This window comes from Poromitra crassiceps, assembly GCF_964638095.1.
Source record: "Poromitra crassiceps genome assembly, chromosome: 8".
NCBI classification, from domain to species: Eukaryota; Metazoa; Chordata; class Actinopteri; order Beryciformes; family Melamphaidae; genus Poromitra; species Poromitra crassiceps.
Genome location: NC_139629.1, coordinates 38,275,911 through 38,300,910, shown reverse-complemented (window position 1 = coordinate 38,300,910; position 25,000 = coordinate 38,275,911). Strand labels below are relative to the sequence as shown.

The window sequence follows — 25,000 nt, the reverse complement described above, 5'->3', positions numbered from 1 at the left end:
TGTGTGTGTGTGCGTGTGCGTGCGTGCGTGTGTGTGTGTGTGTTTAGCCTTCCGATGCTGTAAGAGAGGAGAAGCAGAAAAGTGAAGCGGCTACCGGCTCAGCAGACAATAGTGTTTATATATTTATTTCTTATTTGGAACAGTTGCGACAACTCTGTCACCAGCCCCATTTCTAAAGAATACTTATTCACCTCTTTATTTCCTTTGTATGGAAGCGTGTGTGTGTGTGTGTGTGTGTGTGTGTGTGTGTGTGTGTGTGTGTGTGTGTGAGGACACATGTCCTTATATAAACTAACCTCTCTCTCTCTCTATCAGCTTGGTCACGTTCAGAGACTCAATTGGTGTGAGTGTTTATCAGAGACAGTGTTGCCAATGCAACATGTCAATTCTAAATGGCACACATTCATGTTTGTTGTGCTATTCTTATAAGGACCTTCCATTGACTGGAGGGGTGTGAATCTTTGGTTTATATAAGGACCTTCCATTGACTGAAGGGGTGTGAGTCTTTGGGTATGTCACGATCTGATTCAGTTTTGATTCCTGAGGTCACAATTCGATTCCCAATTCAAAACGATTCAGTACATAGGGGGATTTCAGGATCTACTCCACTGTGTCATGAAAGCAGAATAAACTGTATAAGATGATGCAATGTTTTTGTAAAAGGTTTTATCAACTGATTGCAATATTGTAAACACAGTAGGCACAAAGGCAAATCTACGACAAAAAGTAATTCATGCTAAACTTGCACACATAAATTATTCTTAGTATTCTGAAATCTTGTGTTTGTGTAAATGACTTTGAATGTGATGAGATTTGTTCAATTTTTCTGAATTTGTCTGGAATTATTGAATTTATTCAAGTTGAAACTGATTATAGAAATCAAACTCATGATGCTCTTACCAAGTTCTTAAGGTCGTAGGTATTTCGTTTTCTTTAAGATATTAAATTGTTGTTCTGACTTGACTTGCTGTTCTGCAAACTTGAGACTTGACGTTAATGACTTGGATTTGACTTGGTCATCTACATTTAGACTTCAGACTGACTTGGGACTCGAGCAAAGTGAAAACAAAAAGTGGCACAATAATATTTAAAGTCACAATTAAATCATGTTTTCTCACCTTCTTAGCTAATTCTCAATTTCATACACCCTAACATCACGTTTCAACCACAAACGTTGAATTCCAGAATTCAAAACGCTCTTTCTCTTGACTTTTAACATACTTCTTTAAGTTTATCATGCATGCCTCGTGTGTGTGTGTGGGTGTGTGCGAGTGTGTGTGAGTGTGTGTGTGTGTGTGTGTTTGTGTGTGTGTGTGTGCAGTGCAGTTATGTGTCTTCATGCAGATGTGTGTGTGTGCCTGTGGATGCGTCAGGCACAGATAATGGACTTGTGAACATGGTTGAACGGCATATTGCGCCCAGCGGCCATCACTCATTTAGCAGCGCCGCCGATGGCAAAGGCCAAGTATGATTAGCCGCCGCCTGGCTGCACATGGCCGATGCCTTTTGGCGCCCCATCACCATTGGCTGCTGCTTTAAACAGCAGCTAATGAAAAGAGACGTGGGGCGTATGCACCAATTAGCCCACAAATGGTCCGTTTGTCTCTATCCAAGGCTGGGATCACACGAACTACGTTTACATGCACACAATATTCCACTAATATTCAGAAAATGACAATAATCTGAATTTGATAAGGGCAGTGTAGAGATTTAGCTAGGGAAAAGGGCAAAAATGCCCCAAGAATTCTCAGAATGCCCCTAAAAACCATGATCCAGGGCCACAATTTGCCTCCAAGTTAAATTCACTTGAACACATTGTTTTATCGTGGACATATCATCATAACAAACAGTTATGACAGAGATGTGAGCTGTGACAAGCAATATGTTTGATAAGTTTTTGAAATTCCCACAACATGTAACAAACAACATGTAACAAACAACCAAAAAGAAGCAGCTATTTCATATTGGACTATAAAACAAAATAATTTCTTAAGAAGCCAATTTTAAAGGAGCAAAATCGAATAGGAAGTTTGCAATTAGTGATATTTTAGCCATACCCAAAATACAGAATCAATATGTCCCTTGAACAAATTGTTTCTGGTCTGGTTAAAGGTCGTGTATTTTCTGATCGTCGCGAGCCATCCTCTCAACTTTCTTATCTTTGTTTTTTCCCTATTTTGTCTCATGGTTGTGTTTGTGCACCAGCACCACTCTTCCCAGAGATTAGTTCTGGTTCAAACCATCCGGATCCGTGAACTCACATTCTGTTTGGTTCTGCGGTTCTGTCTGGACTCTGAGCTGTGCACAGTCAGTGGGTGGAAGTACTTGCCTCTCTCTCTCTCTCTCCCTCTCTCTCCTCTTCCCCTCTCTCTCTCCTCTTCCCCCCGCTCTCTCCCTCTCTCTCTCTTCTTCCCCTCTCTCTCTCTCTCCCTCTCCTCTTCCTCTCTCTCTCTCATCCCCTCTTTCCTCTCCTCTCTCTCTCCCTCTCTGTTCTCTTCCCCCCTCTCTCTCCTCTTCCCCGCTCTCTCTCTCTCCCTCTCTCTCCTCCTCCCCACACCAGTGATAGCTTGATAGGGGATATCTCGATTAGAGCACACATCGCCAACCCCCCACCCCCACATCGCATCAGTGCATTTGATTAGCACCAACCCCCTGCTCCCTCTCTCATCGCTACAGCACAACAGGAGGTGCACACACACACACAGGCACACGCAAACACGCACACACACACACACACACACACACACACACGCGCACGCACACACACACACACACACACACACACACACACACACACACACACACACACACAAACATGCCCACACAACAGCCACGTGAGCAGCAAACACACCTGAACACAGTCTCTCTGTATGTGTGCACTTCCATATGAACACACACACACACACACACACACACACACACACACACACACACACACAGTGTGGTGCTGACAGCTCCCCGGCCCTAATGAAGCGTTAATAAACTCCACACAAAGCAGAGTATCAACGCTCTGTGGGCAGCAGGCCTCAGTCATACACACCTCCCCACCTGATCACCAACCGTCTCCAAACATCCTGATCTGCTGCCAGTCTCACTTTGATGACATCACCACCCGTCTTTGATGACATCATCACCACCACCCGTCTCCAAACATCCTGATCTGCTGCCAGTCTCACCCAAAAAAATCACCAAATACACTGCAGGGGGGCTTTAAAAAAACAAATCTTGTCATGTTTCTGAAATGGAAATGCTCATATTTAAAGATATTGAATATCAGTGCAGAATATCTGCTATCAGCAGCTTCAGTTGAAAAATGTCCCCATTGTTATCAGCCTTCAGAATGCCTCTGTCAAAGCCAAGAGGGGGTCATAAAGCATATGATTTATGTGTGACTGCTCATGGCTTTCAGAAAGCATGGGCTGATCTGTGATCAGTATCTGTGTGAGGAGGAGAGGAGACATGCAAGGTGATTTATCAGCTTTTTAACTAAGCAGTTTTGCTACTGTTCAATTCTAGCTTGTCAGCCATGTTCCCTCGAGCAGCTGTCACAACTGGGCCAGTCTGTGTCCGTTCGCAGGTTCAGCTGACTTCACTGCTTCAGTGCATCCTTCAAGTGGGAATGTTGTGTGTATCTGATCATGCCAACGCCGCATGCACAAGTCCTCATAGGCAGTCCAGTCACAATACTGAAACCCGATTGGTAGACAGCACAGCTCTTCTGAATTCAAATGAGGGAAGTGTGCTCCAAAATCGCCTGATTGGAAGGATTTTATTCATTATTTTGTGAAGGGATCCAATCAAATCCAAGTCCAGTTGTGTTTTGTTGAATATCATACCAAGAGTTAAATGTTGGTATGCCCACATAGTACAAAACTAACTGTAAAATGCAATAGCTGTCACTGTAGCCACTCATCTAATTTTATTCATCTTTGACCATGGATGTTAATAAATGTGGGGAAATTTGAATTGCTATAATTGAGTGCCTAAGTCACGCCCTCTTCCAGGTTAAGCATGCAGCCTAAAGCCCCAAACACACTGGCGCTCGCGTTTTGAAGTCCACCCGTTGTTTTAAACCGCCGAACACGCACCAAGAGCGTTCTGACGCACCTCAAACTACCTTGACGCCCGTACCATTTTGGAGCGTCAAATGAGGTTCCAGCAGCTTATATAGCAAGCATGTAAAATATAACGCTACACTATAGCAAGACTGTCTGAACAAAGTGAGAATGCTCTTCTAAACACACCGGCTACCAAAATATATTTCCCTGCTGCATGTCATGATGAGATCAGATGCGCAAAAGTTTGGATAGACTGGATTACCTCCCGTAGCAGCAATGCCTTTTTTCTCCACACTGCCTGATAGACAGGTAGGAGATTACAGCCTCTGACTGACAGCGGCTCAAAACTACGGTATAACTTTTTATTCATTGGTCATTGTGCCTGCCTACATATAAATGTATGACCTTTTCCCCAAAATACTCATGGTTGTGTGCTGTTGGTATTTGGTAGCCTATCTGATAACTGCAGTGCGCTGTAGGAGCGTCAAATGAGGCGCGTCAATGAACGCTTTCTGTGTGTTTGGGGCTTTAGGAATTGCATTCCTCCTTCATTTCCCCCATACTGTAGATGTTTTTAAATATGCTCATAAAAAGAGCTTTACTTGAGATTCAAGACATTCGGCTATATTCAGAATCAGGAGAGACCATACAACATTTCACTCCAAATGTTGTATGGTTATTAATTATTAATTAAAATTAATCAAATTTAATTGAATTAAAAATTAATTAAAAAATGTAAATGTAAATAAAAAAATCTGTTTCTTTCTTTTTTTCTTTTTTGTCTGAGTGAAACATTCTCTGGTCTCTCCTGATTCTGAATATAGCAGAATCTCTTGGTTTGGCCACGTACAACTCTTTTTATAAGGACTTTTCTAAATGTAGATGGGGAAATGAATGGGGAATGAAATATTTTAGGTCCCATGTCGAACCTGGAAGAGGGCGTGACTTCGGCACTCTTTAGTGCTCTACTCGGTCTTCAGAAACCAGGGGTAGCATCTCTCTTTAAACAACCAGGACCACAATGGAAATAACGACTTTATTGTGATATCCGAGATGAGTTATTTTATACAGTATTATGCGCTCAGTGTGTCAGGTGCAGGTAGAGCCATCAGCTCAGTGTGTCAGGTCCAGGTAGAGCCATCAGCTCAGTGTGTCAGGTCCAGGTAGAGCCATCAGCTCAGTGTGTCTGGTGCAGGTAGAGCCATCAGCTCAGTGTGTCAGGTGCAGTTAGAGCCATCAGCTCAGTGTGTCTGGTCCAGGTAGAGCCATCAGCTCAGTGTGTCAGGTGCAGGTAGAGCCATCAGCTCAGTGTGTCAGGTCCAGGTAGAGCCATCAGCTCAGTGTGTCAGGTCCAGGTAGAGCCATCAGCTCAGTGTGTCTGGTGCAGGTAGAGCCATCAGCTCAGTGTGTCAGGTGCAGTTAGAGCCATCAGCTCAGTGTGTCTGGTCCAGGTAGAGCCATCAGCTCAGTGTGTCAGGTGCAGGTAGAGCCATCAGCTCAGTGTGTCTGGTCCAGGTAGAGCCATCAGCTCAGTGTGTCTGGTGCAGGTAGAGCCATCAGCTCAGTGTGTCAGGTGCAGTTAGAGCCATCAGCTCAGTGTGTCTGGTCCAGGTAGAGCCATCAGCTCAGTGTGTCAGGTCCAGGTAGAGCCATCAGCTCAGTGTGTCAGGTCCAGGTAGAGCCATCAGCTCAGTGTGTCAGGTCCAGGTAGAGCCATCAGCTCAGTGTGTCAGGTCCAGGTAGAGCCATCAGCTCAGTGTGTCAGGTCCAGGTAGAGCCATCAGCTCAGTGTGTCAGGTCCAGGTAGAGCCATCAGCTCAGTGTGTCAGGTCCAGGTAGAGCCATCAGCTCAGTGTGTCTGGTGCAGTACAAATAAACCATCAATTTGAAAAATAAGTTCATGTCTGCACACTGGATATGCTCCCATCTTCATCAGAATCAGTCATTCTGATGAAGATGATGAATCAGTCATTCTGATGAAGATGATGAATCAGTCATTCTGATGAAGATGCTTTGATAGAATCAGTCATTCTGATGAAGATGCTTTGATAGAAAGGTTAACTGGGAGCATTTCCAGTGTGCAGACATGACTTTATTGGCTGGCTGGCACATGTCTTAGCTTCCGTGTGGCTCTCTTGTCTGATCTCTCCATCTATCTGCATCTTGTCTCCCCTGCTTGTTATCTCTCCATCTGCATCTTGTCTCTCCTCCTCGTTATCTTGCCCAGCCTTCCTCCAGTGAGGGAGAGCCGTCTAATTGGCTGTGAGGAGCATTCTAATTGAGAGAAGTCTCCTCTGCAGACTCTCTCGCCTCCCCGCCCCCCTCCTTCACCTTTCAACTGAGAAGAATGAGAAGATACAAGCTGGAACTCCCCACAGTTTGCTGCAGCCAGTGTCCCCCCACCCCCTCTCATTCCATATATGCACTGTCACCTTCGCGCAGGCAATTTGCCCTGTTGTCTGAGTCTGAGAAGGGCTTATCTGCACTAACGCGCCCCGTTGAGGCTGCACTTCACAGAGAAATGAGACCCTTTTAGCATTCAAATCAGGAGCCCTCCCCCCATCCTCTCCTCTCTCCACCCTATCTAACCTGTGTCCCCTACCAACGGCCAACGCCCCCCCTACCAACGCTCCTCCTCTCCCCACCCTACCTAACCTGTGTCCCCTACCAACGCCCAACCCCCCCATCCTCTCCTCCTCTCCCCACCCTACCTAACCTGTGTCCCCTACCAACGCCCAACCCCCCCATCCTCTCCTCCTCTCCCCACCCTACCTAACCTGTGTCCCCTACCAACGCCCAACCCCCCCATCCTCTCCTCCTCTCCCCACTCTACCTAACCTATGTCCATTACCAATGTCCACCCCCACCCCCCCCCCACCCCCTGTCAGCACGCCTGTCTACACTCGGAAAGGGGGGAGGGAGAGGGAGGGAAAGAGGCCAGGCTATTATTGAATGCTGTTTACTGTCAGAAAGCAAACAGCTCCTCTCCCCCTCCCTCCTCTCCTCCTCTCCCCCTCTCCCCTCCCTCCTCTCCTCCTCTCCCCTCCCTCCCCTCCCTCCTCTCCCTCCTCCTCTCCCCTCCCTACTCTCCTCTCCCTCCTCCTCTCCCCTCCCTCCTCTCCCCTCCCTCCTCTCCTCCCCTCCCTCCTCTCCCCCTCTCCCCTCCCTCCTCTCCCTCCTCTCCCCTCCCTCCTCTCCCCTCCCTCCCCTCCCTCCTCTCCCCTCCCTCACCTCGGCCAGGCTGCCAGCTGCGGCTGTAGCCTCGGCTTTAACGACTACCACTCCCCGGCTGACAAGGTGCTGCTTCCTGTCAGGGCGTAACGCCCGCTCCCCGCCAGCAGGTGTCTGCCCGCAGAAGCAGCTCTGCTTCTGAAGGTTATTCCTGCTTGTATACGCAGCATCATAACAAGAGGCCAAACTACTCTTGGCTGTAAATAGCTTTACGGCTTCCAGCCGTTGTTGCCACGGCGATTTGACACGGCCCGTGCACCTGCTCGGCCGGGCCCAGACAGCGAGGTCATTAATGCAGAGCAGGTTCCCAGAGGGCAGAGGTCACGGATGTGGTCATGTGTTCATATGATTAGCCACTGATTAGGGGCTAAAAGTCACAGGCTGTAGCGGGTGCTGATTGGCTGGCTTTAAGCCAGGGGTCGCAGGGTCACAACAAACTCTTTGCTTTCCTCTGGCTAAATCACATGCTTTTCCATTAGTCACCTTAGGTTAGAGTCCTGTGGTGCTGCAGCTCTAGAGGTTATCGTATGGCTAATGCAAGTTATTATCTTCCAAACATTGTTTTTATTGAGTATTTCATGTAATAGTTAATAGAAAAAGACAATTAAAAATACAAATAAAATAAAGGAAAAATAAAATAAGAATAATGATTTCAACTGAATTATACAGTATATCTTCCTAATTCTATTACTTGGTACATCTGTATAATGGTCTACATTCCCATACATCAATCATGTATTTTTCAGTACAGACTAGCAATGCTGTGTTACAACATACAGACCTGTGTTACAACATACAGGCTAGAATTCACAAAGCACCTACAGCCTGTCATTCACAACTCATTGACATATTATTCCTGCCAGTTCCTATACACAGAGACGTGTGACCAAGAGCATAACATACATACAATTGCAAGTTATTCTTGAGTTATCTTTGTCTGTTAGTTTCAGAATTAGGTTGTGCAATACGGCACAAATACTGTATGGTGGGGGAAAAAGTTGTGTTCGTTAAGGAGTCTAATATTGCACCAAGCCTCAAAAGGACTTGATGAGAGAGAGAGACAGACAGACAGACAGACAGACAGACAGACAGACAGACAGACAGACAGACAGACAGACAGAGATGTGGGGGCATGTGTCTCCTTTGATCAGGCAGCACCACAGCACTGTCTCCTCACATCCAGAATATCTCTGCATTCATCTCATCCTCTTAACAAGGCAGTGGCACACTACTCATCCCGTCCTCAAGTAGGGTATCATTTTCACAAAAAGACAAATATGTTCTGGGGGGGGGGTTGGGGAGGGGGCGGCACACATACTCTTCTATTGTCTTTTCTCTGACAAGAGAAAAAGAGAATGCATGGTGTGAAAAAACAGATTTAATATACCGCTCCTCCCTGACATTACATTAACCGTAAGTTCTAACAATTACTGACACCGGTGGCCGTTAAGAGTAACTGCAGGCAGCGTGTGAACGAGCTGGCGTGCGGGCACCATACTCGCACGCGCACCAAGCAGCTGCCTGGCAACAGCAGACTGTTGGTTGCTTTGTAACGTTAACTCATAAGAGTCACTTGAAAACGGCAACCTGGACAATTTATCGGTCACATCAGCCTCAAGATGCCCAGGCAGGAAGGATTCTGGATGAATTATCGGACATTATTGTGGCATGTTTGGTCGTGTTTTGGTTCACGTTAGCGTGAGCCAGGAACTACCCTGCTTCCCCTGTATTATACGGTACCGTCTAATGCCTGCAGTTGACCAAACTGAACATGTTCTATAAGCATAACAATAACTTTAGGCATGTTACGACATTCATTATCCACACAAGACGGTAACGTTAGTAGTGGAGCTGGGTGGTAATTTCTATAAATGTAAATCTGTAAATCTATTAGTTAGCCACGTATAGCATCAAGCTAACGTTATAATATTAGGCAGTCTCACCACCACCGCAGCTAACTGCAGTCAGTCAAACAATGTTCCATGACCATAAGCATAACGGTAGTAACGTTAGGCATATTTATGACTGTTGCATTACACACAAGACGGTAAGGTTATTCGCAGTTTCTGACCAGCTGGCCAAAACAACATTACAGCAGCTACAAGCAACAAATTAAGGTAGTCTAGTTTCCCCCTGATGGCGGTCACATTGCTGCTGTCTGGCCAGACGGGCTTCACTAGATAAATATTTATTTATTTTTGTGTGGACTTTTTGCTGGAGTCTGTGTTGTTGTTTGTTTTTGCTGGCAGCTAGCGACGAACATTAGCCACTGCCTGTTAGCCTTCTTCTTCGTTGGTAATATTTCCGGCCGGAGCCAGGAGGACGACGGGCAGGCTCGTGAATGCGCAGAACGTCACACCCGCCAAATTTGCCGGGAAAACTTGACCAGCGACCAGCAGAGAATCCTGCAATATCTTTGCAAATGGGTGAACGCAGAGAGACGCGGCTGGGCTCATTTTTTAAGTTACGGAACGGCACATTCACTCATTGGTAATAGAGAACACTTTGTGAACGTTTATTTTCCGCCCAAACCTACGGATAGTACCTTTAATATACCACTCCTCCCTGACATTGCATTCAGTGGCAAATATCTATTCCAAAAGTAGTGGGCTTAGGAAATGTGGGGGGCCGCCAAAATTGCACTCCTCTCTGGCTCCGTCTACGAGGCTCGCGTCCGCGGCAGCTCTCATCACTCGCCGGCGTTGGCTAAATTAAACGTTCCGCCCACTCACATCACTGGAGTGACAGCGGCAGCGGGGAGTGGCACACCGTTTAATTAGCGTGGAAAACAAGGTCCTCAGGGGGGCGCTACCTCACCCCCTCTCGCCCTGCTCTCTCGCTGTCTCATTTGTTGAAAGGTAAACATCAAATCAAACAAAAGGTCTCTTTCCACGGCGCGCGGCGTGCAGAGCATGTTGGAGCACAGCGATGGAGAGTGTGTGTGTGTGTGTGTGTGCTATGAATGCAAAGCCGCCATGCCGTTGAATTGGCCCCGCGCCTGCAAATGAAACACGACTTGTTTGTAGGAGTAGACAGCTGTGACAGCGCGTCCTTCTTACCCGGGGGAGTCGAGCACTTCTTCAAACCCAGAATAACTCATCGCTGCTGGGGCCTCCATCAGCGCACCAACAACCACTTTAATAAGGTGGGTGTCAGCCATGACACACTCCAGCGTACAGTAGCGGTGAGTGGCCGCCCTGCTCCAGACTACAGCTGCTTGACAGGTGGCTGCTTCGCTGTAACAACCCTCCACCGCGCTCGAGTATCCTCGCACACCTTGTTCGAGACGCACACTGATCACGGTATCATCGCTATCGGGCCGCTAAAGGCTTTAAAATGAAATGTCTGCATTAGTCCTGAAAGGACGAGATGACAGGCCGATAAAACGATGCGATTTAATTCTGCCCAAATGCTCGGTGCTTACAGCAATACAAAATATGGCATGTTTTCCATAACCTAAGTTGAAGTAGTTTTCTTATTGTGGCCAGTGAATGTGTCCGTTTTGAACAGCTTTGTATTTATGTCTGTATCTGCCAGTGGGCCATTATGATAAGAGGAGGCATAATAATGTGTTCATTCCACTACAGGAGAGACTTGATGTTCTCTGAAATTAAGTGGAAAAATGCATGCAGATATTGGCCAAAAGAGCTGGAAAATATCAGCATATGGGACAGGGAATACTGCATCGCTAACACCTGTGTCTCCTCTCTCCCTGCAGCTCTGAAGGACCCGTGCAGCGACGTGGTGTGCAGCTATGGCAGCACGTGCGTGCAGTCCTCAGACGGCCTGTCAGCTAAGTGCATGTGTCCTCTGGGCTGCGAGGACCAACCCCACACCACCGTGTGCGGCAGCGACGGCAAGGACTACCGCAACCAGTGTGAGCTGCACCAGCACGCCTGCAAGCACCAGAAGAACATACGACTGCAACACCAAGGATCCTGCGGTGAGGACACACCTCAGGCCCCTCCCCTCACTGCTCACACCTCTGACCCCTCCCCTCACTGCTCACACCTCAGGCCCCTCCCCTCACTGCTCACACCTCTGACCCCTCCCCTCACTGCTCACACCTCTGACCCCTCCCCTCACGGCTCTGAACCCCTCCCCTCACTGCTCACACCTCTGACCCCTCCCCTCATGGCTCTGAACCCCTCCCCTCACTGCTCACACCTCTGACCCCTCCCCTCACTGCTCACACCTCAGGCCCCTCCCCTCACTGCTCACACCTCTGACCCCTCCCCTCACAGCTCTGAACCCCTCCCCTCACTGCTCACACGCCTGACACGTGATTTCTAACCCCACATAGGATAAGCAATAACCACGCCCTGTGGCGCCGGGATTGGCCAGGTGCAACACTGGAGGGCACGCAGCCCAGCGATTTCATGAACCAACTGAATAGCTCTTGAGGTTGAGAACGGACAGCGATTTCGAGAGCGGACATTGAGAGCGGACATTGAAATGAATTATGGTCACCTACCTTCCTTAGCATAGTAATAATAATAATAAGCATAATAATTGTAATCTACACAATGTACACAATCTACAAAAACATGCAATAATATACACGGTGTTGTGTTCACGTTCATAGCTCATATAATATAATGTATCATATCGTTCATTTCAAGCTCAATTCTTACCCAGAGAAAAGGTACAGCACTGAAAATGTAACAAGCAATAGTTTTTTAAACATCTTTATTTTAAAAGATGAAAAACCCCAGGTGCTTTCGTCCCAAGCTTCAATGCTCCTGGCCAATCCCGGCGCCACAGGCCGTGGTTATTGCTTATCCTATGTGGGGTTAGAAAGCACGCACCTCTGACCCCTCTCCAGTCTCTTTCTGCTTCCTATCCCCTCTTCTCCTGACTCTACACCCCCCCCCCTTCACACACACACACACACACACACACACACACACACACACACACACACACACACACACACACACACACACACACACACACACACACACACACACACACACACATTTTCCTCCCCAGTTGCACTTGGCCAACTCACCCTGCTCTCCCGGTCATTGCTCCATCCCCTCTGCCGATCTGTAGACTTTGTAGACTACCACATACTTCCTCTGATACATGTGCAGTCGCCAGCTGCTTCTTTTCACCTGACGGAGGAGTTTCACCGGCAGGACGTAGCGTAGGACATAGGCAGGGACCTGAACGCCCACTTTCCTCTGTTTTCTCCTCCTCACTTGTTCCACAGCCTCTCCTCTCCTCTCCCCTCCCCTCATCTTCTCCTCTCCTCTCTCCTCCTCTCCTCTCCTCTCTCCTCTTCTCCTCTCCTCATCTCCTCTCCTCTCCTCCTCCCTTCTCATCCCCTCTCCGCATCCCCTCTCCTCTCTCCTCCTCTCCTCTCCTCTCCTCTCTCATCTTCTCCTCTCCTCTCTCCTCCTCTCCTCTCTCCTCCTCTCCTTTCCTCTCCTCCTCTGGTGTCCTCTCCTCAGTACTCCTCGGTTCAGCCTGTCCTCCTGACGTGTTCTCCCGCTGGTTTGTGTTGTTTGTGCTGTTTCTAGCCCACTTTACCGCACGCCTCTCTTAATTCTCGTCTTTCATTCATGCTGCCTGGCTCTGCAGTGCTCCTGCGGTGTGAAGCGTTGTTGTTTTCTAAAGCAGACACCATCAGAGCTGTCGTTCTGGTCGGGGGCCGTACTTCTTTCTGTTGTTTCTTCTTGTTTCCATCAGGCGACGGTTGTTTTCTCCCACGGCGCTCGACTTTGAGCTGTATTTTTCTCACAGCAAGCCCAACAGAGAGAGAGGGCTCAGGAGAGGCAACCTGCCCCCCAGGCAACCTGCCCCCCAGGCAACCTGCCCCCCAGGCAAGCAGGAAGCTACGGGAGAAGGAGGGCAGGGGATGTTCAGGTCCCTCGACAGGAAGCTGGTCGTTTAAATCCACCCTGAGCCGCTCAAAGCCACCTGAGCAGAGACTGTGTAACAAATATGGACAGAGTCAGCGTAACGTCACCCGTTGGACTCCTGTTTTGAAGCCTAGTGTGGCCATCTTGGTGTTCTTGCGCAGCTCGCGTGAGGCGGCACAAGACCAGGGCTTTCCCAGAGCTGCAGCTCCCCCTGCTGTTGGTCCGGGATCGGTGAGGTGCGCGGTCACTGGACAGGTGTCCTGTCAATCACGCCCAAAACATAGTCTTGTTTGTTTGGAGCAGACACAGAACCCTGGCTGTTTGGAGCAGACACAGAACCCTGGCTGTTTGGAGCAGACACAGAACCCTGGCTGTTTGGAGCAGACACAGAGCCCTGGCTGTTTGGAGCAGACACAGAGCCCTGGCTGTTTGGAGCAGACAGAGAACCCTGGCTGTTTGGAGCAGACACAGAGCCCTGGCTGTTTGGAGCAGACACAGAACCCTGGCTGTTTGGAGCAGACACAGAACCCTGGCTGTTTGGAGCAGACACAGAGCCCTGGCTGTTTGGAGCAGACACAGAGCCCTGGCTGTTTGGAGCAGACACAGAGCCCTGGCTGTTTGGAGCAGACAGAGAACCCTGGCTATTTGGAGCAGTCACAGAGCCCTGGCTGTTTGGAGCAGACACAGAGCCCTGGCTGTTTGGAGCAGACACAGAACCCTGGCTGTTTGGAGCAGACACAGAACCCTGGCTGTTTGGAGCAGACACAGAACCCTGGCTGTTTGGAGCAGACACAGAACCCTGGCTGTTTGGAGCAGACAGAGAACCCTGGCTGTTTGGAGCAGACACAGAACCCTGGCTGTTTGGAGCAGACAGATAACCCTGGCTGTTTGGAGCAGACAGAGAACCCTGGCTGTTTGGAGCAGACACAGAACCCTGGCTGTTTGGAGCAGACACAGAGCCCTGGCTGTTTGGAGCAGACAGAGAACCCTGGCTGTTTGGAGCAGACACAGAGCCCTGGCTGTTTTGGAGCAGACACAGAGCCCTGGCTGTTTGGAGCAGACACAGAACCCTGGCTGTTTGGAGCAGACACAGAACCCTGGCTGTTTGGAGCAGACACAGAACCCTGGCTGTTTGGAGCAGACACAGAGCCCTGGCTGTTTGGAGCAGACAAACACAGCTGATGTATCCACACTGCTCATGATGCAGCAGCCTAGGCGCTCTGTTTCTAATAGCCTCCATGCTGTTTCATGAGGAAGCAGGACTCCTGGAAGCCCGTCTTCTCTGTTAATGGGAGGTAATGGTCTTTATAATGATGTGGCTGCTGGATGAGCCACTGCATTATGTACAGAGACTGCATACATTATGGTAAACAGTCCCCTGAATGTGGTCCCCTGGCTGTGCACCACTGACTGTGGTCCCCTGGCTGTGCACCACTGACTGTGGTCCCCTGGCTGTGCACCACTGACTGTGGTCCCCTGGCTGTGCTCCACTGACTGTGGTCCCCTGACTCTTCACCACTGGCTGTGGTCCCCTGACTCTTCACCACTGACTGTGGTCCCCTGGCTGTGCTCCACTGACTGTGATCCCCTGGCTGTGCACCACTGACTGTGGTCCCCTGACTCTTCACCACTGGCTGTGGTCCCCTGACTCTTCACCACTGACTGTGGTCCCCTGACTCTTCACCACTGACTGTGGTCCCCTGGCTGTGCTCCACTGACTGTGGTCCCCTGGCTGTGCTCCACTGACTGTGGTCCCCTGGCTGTGCTCCACTGACTGTGGTCCCCTGACTCTTCACCACTGACTGTGGTCCCCTGACTCTTCACCACTGACTGTGGTCCCCTGGCTGTGCTCCACTGACTGTGGTCCCCTGGCTGTGCACCACTGACTGTGGTCCCCTGACTCTTCACCACTGGCTGTGGTCCCCTGACTCTTCACCACTGACTGTGGTCCCCTGACTCTTCACCACTGACTGTGGTCCCCTGGCTGTGCTCCACTGACTGTGGTCCCCTGGCTGTGCTCCACTGACTGTGGTCCCCTGGCTGTGCTCCACTGACTGTGGTCCCCTGACTCTTCACCACTGACTGTGGTCCCCTGACTCTTCACCACTGACTGTGGTCCCCTGACTCTTCACCACTGACTGTGGTCCCCTGGCTGTGCTCCACTGACTGTGGTCCCCTGGCTGTGCACCACTGACTGTGGTCCCCTGGCTGTGGTCCTCTGACTCGCCTCCTCTGCAAGCCGCAGCATCGGGCCCGTGTAAACTCTCGCCTGGCCCGAGCGGCCCCGGACCACCTCGCCCTCCACTGCCAAACTCTGCCCCTTTTATGTTCCCGCATTGTCACTCTTTGTCTTCTCGCCTCTCTGTCTCTCTCTCTCTCTTTCTCTGTCTCTCTCTCTCTCTTTCTCTGTCTCTCTCTCTCTCTTTCTCTGCCTTTCTTTCCCTGACGATTGGGCGTTTCCTCCTCAGTGTGTTTAGAATGACCACCACCACCACCACCACCACCACCCCACCCGGCCCCATCACGCACATCCGCAAACCAATTCCATTATGATCAGGACTGATAGGAGCCAGTGTCTACAGGGAGGGAGGGAGGGGCTGATAGGAGCCAGTGTGCCAGGCCAAAGCTGTCCTGCAGGGAGGGAGGGGCCGGCGAGCGAATCAAACAGCCCCCCCCTCTCCATCCGTCCCCTTGTCTCGTCCTCACGTCCCAGGTCCCACTCTCAGCTGCTGGGCTGCTGATGCTATCTGTGGTGGGACAGCGCTGATCGAGGGGCTCGTCTCCCTCCTCTCCTACGCTCTCTGCGTCTCGGCTGTTCTCTCTGGCCTCTCTGCTCACCCCTCAGTTCACCTCACTAACTGTACATTATTGGCATGGCTGCTTACAAAAACACTTTATTCACGCAATTATATCGAGATGATTATTTGTCTTAAAAACATACTATTCTGCAAGTCAAAAGCTCCAAAGATATATATGATTAAAAAAGAGGTGGGAACATTATTTTCAAACTAATTGAGAAGTGGCCAGTACTGAACAGTATTAACAGAAGTTAGAGTGCCATGCATATCCTATTGTCTTTTCATTGTGTCTATGTGGTGGTGTCTTTTCCCTGTTGAATGTCAAGTTAGTGTTTTTCCATCAAGCACCACAGTGGAAATAGGTGTTTTTATTCTACTTTATAACTACAGTACTACTTTATTGCCTGGGGGTCAAATTGACATGAATTGTTTATGTCATGTGACTGCACATATCAAATCCTACACATGCTGTGCTATGCGTCACCCATTAGTAAAGTGTACCCATCCCTCCCTCTCCACAGACCCATGTAAAGACAATGAGAACAGCTTGAACGTGATCTGCCGGGTGGAGGCTCTGACCTGGCGGCCCCAGAAATTCGAGGAGTGCCCGCCGGGTGGAGAGCCGCTGTGTGCCAGCGACGGGCAGACCTACGCCAGCCAGTGTGCCATGACACGTACGGCCATGCAGAAGGGCCTCAAGCTCCGGAAGCTCCACGCAGGACGCTGCATGAGGCAGGGTAAGATCAGATCCCAGGACGCTGCATGAGACAGGGTAAGATCAGATCCCAGGACGCTGTATGAGACAGGGTAAGATCAGATCCCAGGCCAGCTGGTTTGGTCGTTTGGCGGGGGACAATTCACAGATAGGAGTTTGTGAAGAAGAGACTGGGATCATTGCTTAAAGCCCCATTATGTAGGTTTTTTATTTGGGGAAACATACAACTCGCCACCAAAGGAGGGATTTACAGTAGCCATGAACACACAGACACAAACACACATGTATAATATATCCTGTTTTTGTCCTGTCCAAAAAGATGCATATTTTATAGCTATAATGTGTGATACATGCTGTTGCTGCAGAGCTCAAATGTATTGAGATGTAACTGATTAGATATGGTTATTGATTATGCTATTAGAACACACTGCAAAAGCCCAACAGAGAGCGAAAATATTGGGCAGAAGCACAATTGTTGTCGTTTGCATGCATTATTAATGCATAAGTAGAATAAACAGCTCCATTGCAACACCTCCATCACAATGCATATAGGCAATGCAATAATGCATGTGAAAGTAATGAAGTCCACTCAGCGCACACAATGCATTGATCTTAGAGGAGTTCATTAGCCTTAGACTCGCACCCCCATCCGCACAGTACCAAACAATAAGACACGATAAGAGACATACGAAGCACCCGCAAGTTCCAAGATACAATACAGGTGAAATAGCACTGAAGTCCAACTCTACAGCTGCATTCAGAGTGCGGCGCAGAGATAAATGAGTCCGCGGTCTCGCGGTGCGTGCTGTATTCACATGCTAGCTGCTAGCGCGCGCAGCCTCCTTTGGCTTGATAAGAGGCTCCTGGGCTGTTATCTGTGCTATTATAACAGGTTTTAAGGCCTTAAGTCAACACAGAGCTGTCAGCCTTTACTGTACAGTACGTCCGATAGCCATCGGAGGAAATCCAATTTTGCCAGAGCTCACGCAGGCCGAGCCAGAAACCCCTCGCCTGTGTAGTGCTTAGAGCCCGACACGACCCGACACGAGAAGGGATGCTGCGGATGCCCCTCACAGTCAACAATACAGCCTGAGACACACTCCTTTGATACACACTGATCCCGCTGTCGGCTCCACTTCACTGCCTGATGGAAGAGTGGAGGGGCTGAAATTGCACCGGGCCAGATTCCAGTCTATCTGGAGTGTGCGCTTGCGTGTGCGTGCGAGTGGAAGAACGCCGCCGCCCGCCACTGCTGCATTTCCCCTTCCTGTTGTGTCTCTTTTCAAATGAAAGAAGAATTCAATTGGAAACGGAGATCCATGAAAGCCTATCCCTGAGCACATTACAAATTGGCAACTAATGAAAATGGCCGTTTCAACTTGTAACCGTGACATTACGCATCCTCTCACTCCAATAAGGCAGCGATGTAATTAAGCACGGCGTAACAGGCTTTTAAAGACAAGAGAAGAAGGAATTGAATTACTGCAGAAAATTTGATCCGCTGATCAGGACTGAAATGAATTCAAAGCGCGGTCGGTCCACGCCTCGAGACCAGAGGCCGACCTCAATTGGATTGCTTCACTTCTCTGGCAAATCTCACAATTTTGCGATTTTTCTTTTCCCCGTGGTTTGATTTCTTCCTTCCTTCAAAATATAATTAATATAACTGTTTTCAAAATGTTCTCCACAAATGTACTTGGCCCCACTGTCCCGGTCGTTGCTCCATCCCCTCTGCCGATCTGGGGAGAGTTGTAGACTAGCACATGCCTCCTCTGATACATGTGCAGTCGACAGCTTCTTCTTTTCACCTGACAGCGAGGAGTTTCACCGGCAGGACCTAGCACGTGGGAGGATCACGCTATTGCCCCCAGTTCCCCTCCCTCCGAACAGGTGCCCCCACCGACCAGAGGAGGCGCTAGTGCACAATTTCCCCCACTGATGGTTAAAGTTTCATTTGAGAATGGCAAACCTGATCTGCAGACAGCTGTTATGAGTTGGAGCATGTATTATCAGCATTGTATTATAAAGTGTATCTTTGAGAAACACAGTATTACCAAATCTACCTTATACCAAAGTTGTTATTGTAATCCAAAACTAAAATTATTTAAAAAAATTGAAAATAAACATGAAGTTAGAAAACTAAAACTAACCTCAAAATTGTTTACCTTGTTTGAAAAATAACTAGATAATATATAAATAACAAACAAAATAAAAATACTCCTCTATTAATTTTGGTTTTCACATTGCAGTCCCCATGGTGAGAGCAGTAATCTATGTCATTATGGCAAATTACTCCCCCAACTTAAGGGAATTGACTTCAACATTGAATTAAACATTGCACATTAACGGCTTTGTCCTCTAATTCGCCCTAAATGAAAGGACAAAACGGAGAAAAAGCACTAATTGTGTGGAAAAACGAGACTAAGGCCCTGTTTACATGGCAACACTCATAAAACAGCAAACTTTTTTTGCGTTAGTGCCTTCCTTTTGCATGGGAACGGCTTTCTTGGGGCATGAAAATGTAAAAAAGTGAAAACAGGTCCCAGGTCCCAGAATTCTTTGATAACGCTTCCCGCTTACTGTCGCCGTGTAAAGTGACGAAACACAATTCAGGTGACGACACAGCCCCCCTTCACCATGGAAGACAATGATAGACAATGTAGGAGCATTGAACTAGCCCAATACAGCCTTATGGCACAATGAATCACATTGGTATTCAACAAACATCATAACGATTTGCTAAAAACACATCATCTGCGTTAAGTGCCCGCTACTAACGTCACACATATTAATCACTCCCCCATTAAATAATAGAAGACAACTCACGGCCAGATGCATTTGCTCAAGTCCCAATTGTGCTGCAAAGAAAACAGGCATTTTTTTATGGGGCTTTACTGGTTTTTTATTCTGTAATCCAATCTGGAGCAGTTTATTACCATTCGTGACTTCTGTGTCATTCTATCGTGTGGACAATTCATTTAAAATGTTATCCTGCAAATCTAAATCAAGCCCGTTAGAAATAGACAGAATAGAGGAAGCTAGGCGTTTTTACCTTCAAAATAAAAGCTGTCATTTATACCGTAACTGGGTAAATAGAAATCAGGGCTGTCGACTCACTACCTGTTAAAATTGACTTTTAGTTGTCTGTGTTCTATATGTCTTCTGTGTATTTCTGATCACACACAAAAAACGTTGCAACATGCATCAATAAGGCTATTATTTTATTTAATTACCATTATTGTGAAGGTTTTAACCAGACGTTTGTTGTTCAACCAGACAATGTTATTCTGGCTCACTTGACGCTGCTGAGTTTTTTGCGGCTTCAGTCTGCATGCAAATTGTTATCACAAACGCTGTGTATAAACGCAAATCAATGTGAGAACGCAACACCACTTTGCCATTTTATGCAGAGACTGTTGTCATCTAAGCATGGCCCAAAACTAGGATGCTTTGAGAAAGTAAATAGGAACAAACACACTCTGAATACGTACTAAAGCATGCATGCTGTATACTGTTATCTGGGATGCACCAATCAATCACGAGATCATAACAACAATCTGTTAGATTGAAATGTGCTTGTGTTTTACATATTTGCTATTGTTAATATGTTTCAGTCTGCAATCAGGAATCTCTTCTTTCTTTCCAGTGAAATAAATCATTGGTAAAATGGGTTATTTGGAATCCACTAAACCCCAATAAAACTGATCAGTGCATCCCTAGTGTTATCTATTTGGGAGAGTGGTGTATTTTCCCCTTTTTGTACAAATTTTATATCATCGTCTTGCCTAGGCAGTTTTGTTCAAGTGAAAATAACGTATCTTATGCTGTTTTGTGGGCGTTTCGAACTGCCAGAAAGAGCCACTGCTCTGATTGGCTAGTAGTACTAGGCCCCTCCCCCTGCCCAAAGTGCATGTTGATTGGTCGACTCCAGTAAAGTCAGCCTAGTAACATCGCAAACTGATTGCCCCATTCACAGACCAAAAAAAAATCCTACATAGAACTTTGGCAAATAAAAGTACAATTTACACTTTTTGGGTTGAGGTTATACAAGCATTATTACACGAGGAGAACAGGTGGACCAAAAATAGGAAGAAATGACTTAGACCCCCCTCAGAGGGTTCAAATCTGACCCACTTGAATTTGTAATTGACTAACCCTGCCTTAGCCTAAATTATCCTTCTCTAACGAACCCTACCCCCCACTCTCCCCCTACCCCCCACTCTACCCCCCACTCTCCCCCTACCCCCCACTCTACCCCCTAACCCCCACTCTCCCCAGTGGTTTCTCATGCGTTTTCTTCCCGCTCCCTTCTTCCAGAGGAGTGCAACGAGGACTGCAAGTTCAACGCGGTGTGCGAGGTCCGGCCCACGGTGCGCTGCTCCTGCGACCCCATCCAGTGCGACGCCACCTACAGGCCCCTGTGCGGCAAGGACGGCCGCACCTACGCCAACGACTGTGAGCGACGCAGGGCCGAGTGCCAGGCCAAGACCCACATTCCCGTCAAGCAGCAGGGGCCCTGTGGTGAGTGGAGCCACGGGACGGGGCGGGGCCGGGGGAGCGGGCGTGACGGCACCCTCGGGTGCCTCCGCTCCCGCCCGATCCCTCACCACCACCTTTGTCTTTCTCTGCCTATAGCTTCCACGCTAAATCCAATGCCTTTTCCTCACTCTAGAGAGATGCTGCCTGTTTCTAAGTAGCCTATTGCCGCTGCTGTCGCGACAGGAAGTGTTTTCTTCGGCTGCTAGTTCAGTGAGTTTTGGTCGTTACAGTGATCAGATCAACACCGGTGGAATCTGTGGATTCTCATCTTTCATTTTACGTCTTGTTGGACTCTTACCGGTGCAAACAAACTGAAAAGAATCCAACCATTACCGCGACCACCGCAGCAGCACTTTTGCGGCAAGGGGGTATTTGGAAACAGATAACATCTGTACTGTATCGTCCAAGCTAACTGTATGTGTGTCTGTAACATCTGTACTGTATCTTCCAGGCTAACTGTCCTGTATGTGTCTTCTGTCCTGTGAACTGTACTGGTATTTGTCTCAGGGGTTGGTGGATGACCCTCTGAAGGGGGAGGGGGAACTCAAACAGACGGGACGTGTTTGGCTTTCTCTTCCTAAAAAAAAACGTGCCTCCGCTTCACCACTCGTTCATCGCCTCCCATCCACATGGCCTCAACCCTGTCACACCTCACCCTGTCACACATCAGCCCTCCATCTCTCACACAGATGAAAGGCCTCCTTCATGTTTCATTCATCACTTCACTCTCCGTCTTCCACTCCTTTGGTAGTGCCAGTCTTCCACTTCACTGGCTCTTGTTTTTCTCCTCTGTCGTTGTCTGTGTCTCTGTCTATTGCTTTCTTTGTATATAAAAAGGTATGCTTTCTTGTTTCAGTGCGTCAATCAGTCAGTCTGTCTGTCAGTCTGTCTGTCTTTGTCCCTGTGGTCGTCTGCCTGACTGTTTGCCCTGAGGTGGAGAGGGGGGTCACCTGGTGGGCGACCCCATCTGGTGGACTCTGAGGGGTGAAAACCTTCCAAGTGGACCCAACGGGAGTGGTCTTGTCCTGCTTTCTGTCCCAACCCCCCCCCCCCTCTGTCCATCTCTCAGTATCTCTCTTTTTCCCTTCCCCTCCTCCCTCTCTGTCATTCATCTCCTACCTTCACTTGACTAAGTTCTTGAGAAGATTTCACCCCATGAGGTTGGAGAACCTTTGTATATTGTGTGCTCTTCCTACCCTCTCCACACACCTCAGCACACCTCCTACCCCTGTTCTCTGCATGGTCCACTCAACGCATGTCCACTCTTGACCTATACCTTCCCCAAGCAGTCCTTCTTCTCCATCATGGCCACTGTCTCACCAAAGTCTGCAACTTCCTGATGAACGCGCGAAGCTTTGGTTTCTTACCGATTGTGAGCGTAACACCCAGACACACTTGAATAGTTTTTTGTTGTTGTTTTGTTTTTAGAACAATACACAAACAAGACCAAACAGACGAACAGGCTCAGACACAGGAAAAGAAAAGAAAGAAAAAGCATACCTACATCATCGACATTCAATATTACAACATGGTGCTACCAGCCGCATAAGGTGCTTATGTGTTTGTAAGAGATGTGCATGGGATCCCACGCAAGGGGTCCATGAGAAACCAGCCGGGCGAATCACCCATCGCCCCCTGACCTCATCCAGGCAGGCTAGAAACGGGTCCCAGACAGTTGATTTTTGTTTAAGTGAGTTGGCACTCAGGAACCTGAGTCTCTCCATCCGTATAACAGAGAGCATCCACAATTGAAAAGAAGGTGAAGAGGGGGACTTCCATTCCTTCAGAATGAATGAGTTTTGACAACTGGCAACAGTTGTCCCCTGTGTCAGAGACTGTTGCACAGCTGTAGGGAAGTTCGGAGAGGACTCTGAGCAGCCTCCGACTGAAGGGGTATTTTGTAGAGTACCAATCAAATATTTTGGCCCAGCATACACACTTGAATAGTTGTGTGGATTTAAAATCGTCAAAACTCTCAGAATATCGTAGGCCCACTTTTACACCTGGAGCCGAGTGCACTAGCTGGGCGTATGCCTAGGTGTAACGCTACGTCCGACGTAGAACTCAAAGATACGACTAACTTAATTTTATGACTAGTGCACCATGTAGTCTTAAGCCCTGTATGCGCTGCGCCTGGGTGTAACTTTTACGTCTGGTATGGAGCAGGCGTAAAAGTTACACCCAAGGCTACTCACTGACAGCTGTCTCATCTTGATCTGCGCTGTCGGGACTGACAGCTCTGTGCTGTCAGTGCCGTTCAGTCCTGTGATGCGGGAGAATCTTCTCCAAAAATATCGATTGATATGTGCTGTAAATGGACGTTTTTGGCGCAGGACCTCCGCTCGTCGGCGGGTTTTTAAAAGCTGATGCGTCGGAAGATCTTTCCATTTCTTCCTGACTTCGTCAACTGCCCGCAGTGCGCAGTCTGCCATCGCATTCAGTACTGATTGCACTTGTGATCAAATTCCATGCATCTCGTTTCTGTTTGTTTGTGTTGGCGCTGTTCAATTTAGCTGTGAGAACGTTTCTATGCTTTGAAAACAACTCTATAAGTTTGAGCTGAGTTGGAGCTGTCTAGTCAGCTGTCTCGAGCTCGTCTGAGATAAGTGTGTTGCTTGGCAACAAGCACGTATTCACGTGAACGCGCACGTTCGCAGCCTAAAGACCGGGCGCATCTACGACCGTGGTAAGTCAGGCTTGGTGCACTCGGTGAAAATTCAAATCACAACGTCGGGCGTAGCTAAGACCGGCGTAAGAGTTAAGACCTACTTTTTTACGCCCAGCTGGTGCACTCGGCTCCTGGGGTTAACATGTGAACCACATGACGTTTACACGTGACATGAAAACACATGTCCAGGATTCAGGAAGATTTCTATTTCCCTACTCAAATACAGAGCTCGCATTATCTCACCAAAGTGATGGATCGGTCTCTGTCCGTTTGTTAATTAGTCACACTGTCATGTTGACTGTGTGCCGCTAGGGGGCGGCATTGACAATGAATGAGACCTGGCCCAAGGGTGGAGCTACATCACTGGTGGGGAGGACAACATGTTTACTATTTGCTTGTATTTCAATTAAAAAAAGTTCCCCATCCACCACTGTCTTGACAGCATTTTTGGACAAGTATGGGAGGTACTATCCAAGCTGTCTGATGCCTGTTTGGTACAGTATGGCTGTGCTTCCTGGTTGGGAAGTACTATCCACTTTCCTGTTAATTTAGCCAAATGTATTCTCGGACCACTTCTGGACGTACTTTGGGTGATGGTACGTTCCTGTCTCAGACGCACTCCCACCTGGATTTGATTTGGATTTTGATGCATCTTAACGCAGTCCCCTCACCCGGGACGCGTGTTTACACAGTCGGTGCTTGATGGTGCTCGCAGCAGACAGCTCGATCAACAGATCCATACGAGCAAAGTCTTGCATAAGTCTTGTCAGAGTCCGAGTCCACATTTCCTGCCTGTTGCTGACAGAGGCCGATACAAACAGAGAGATCTCTGCATCCTGAAAGGAATACTAAGTTCTCTCCAGGAGTCCATGTCGGGAGCCAGCGGTGCTCATTAGCATTATATGGCCGTCTGAGCTGTGCATAAATTAAGCAGTCAAAATGGCAGCCGGGGCACTTAGGTGTTTTGCTTTATTTCATTATTTCTGTGCAAATGGTGGCGTGCTAACACAGCTAACACACACTCCCTCCCCTGCCCCATTTGTTTAGTTACCCCCCTATGCCCCCTACTGCCCCCCTCCCTCCCCTGCAGCCCTCAGCCACTCACAGTGTTTCTTTCATGCTTT

The 25,000-nt window shown here is 48.4% G+C and overlaps 1 protein-coding gene across 1 annotated transcript in view; it reads left to right on the top strand.

Moving 5' to 3' along the window:
* Positions 1 to 25,000, top strand: part of agrn (agrin) — a 359,236-nt gene that overhangs the window by 222,042 nt on the left and 112,194 nt on the right. Inside the window, exons 5-7 of the mRNA XM_083641207.1 lie at positions 11,008 to 11,232; positions 16,476 to 16,691; positions 20,987 to 21,190. Coding sequence (XP_083497333.1) covers positions 11,008 to 11,232; positions 16,476 to 16,691; positions 20,987 to 21,190 — 645 coding nt within the window. The remainder of the gene's footprint in view (positions 1 to 11,007; positions 11,233 to 16,475; positions 16,692 to 20,986; positions 21,191 to 25,000) is intronic.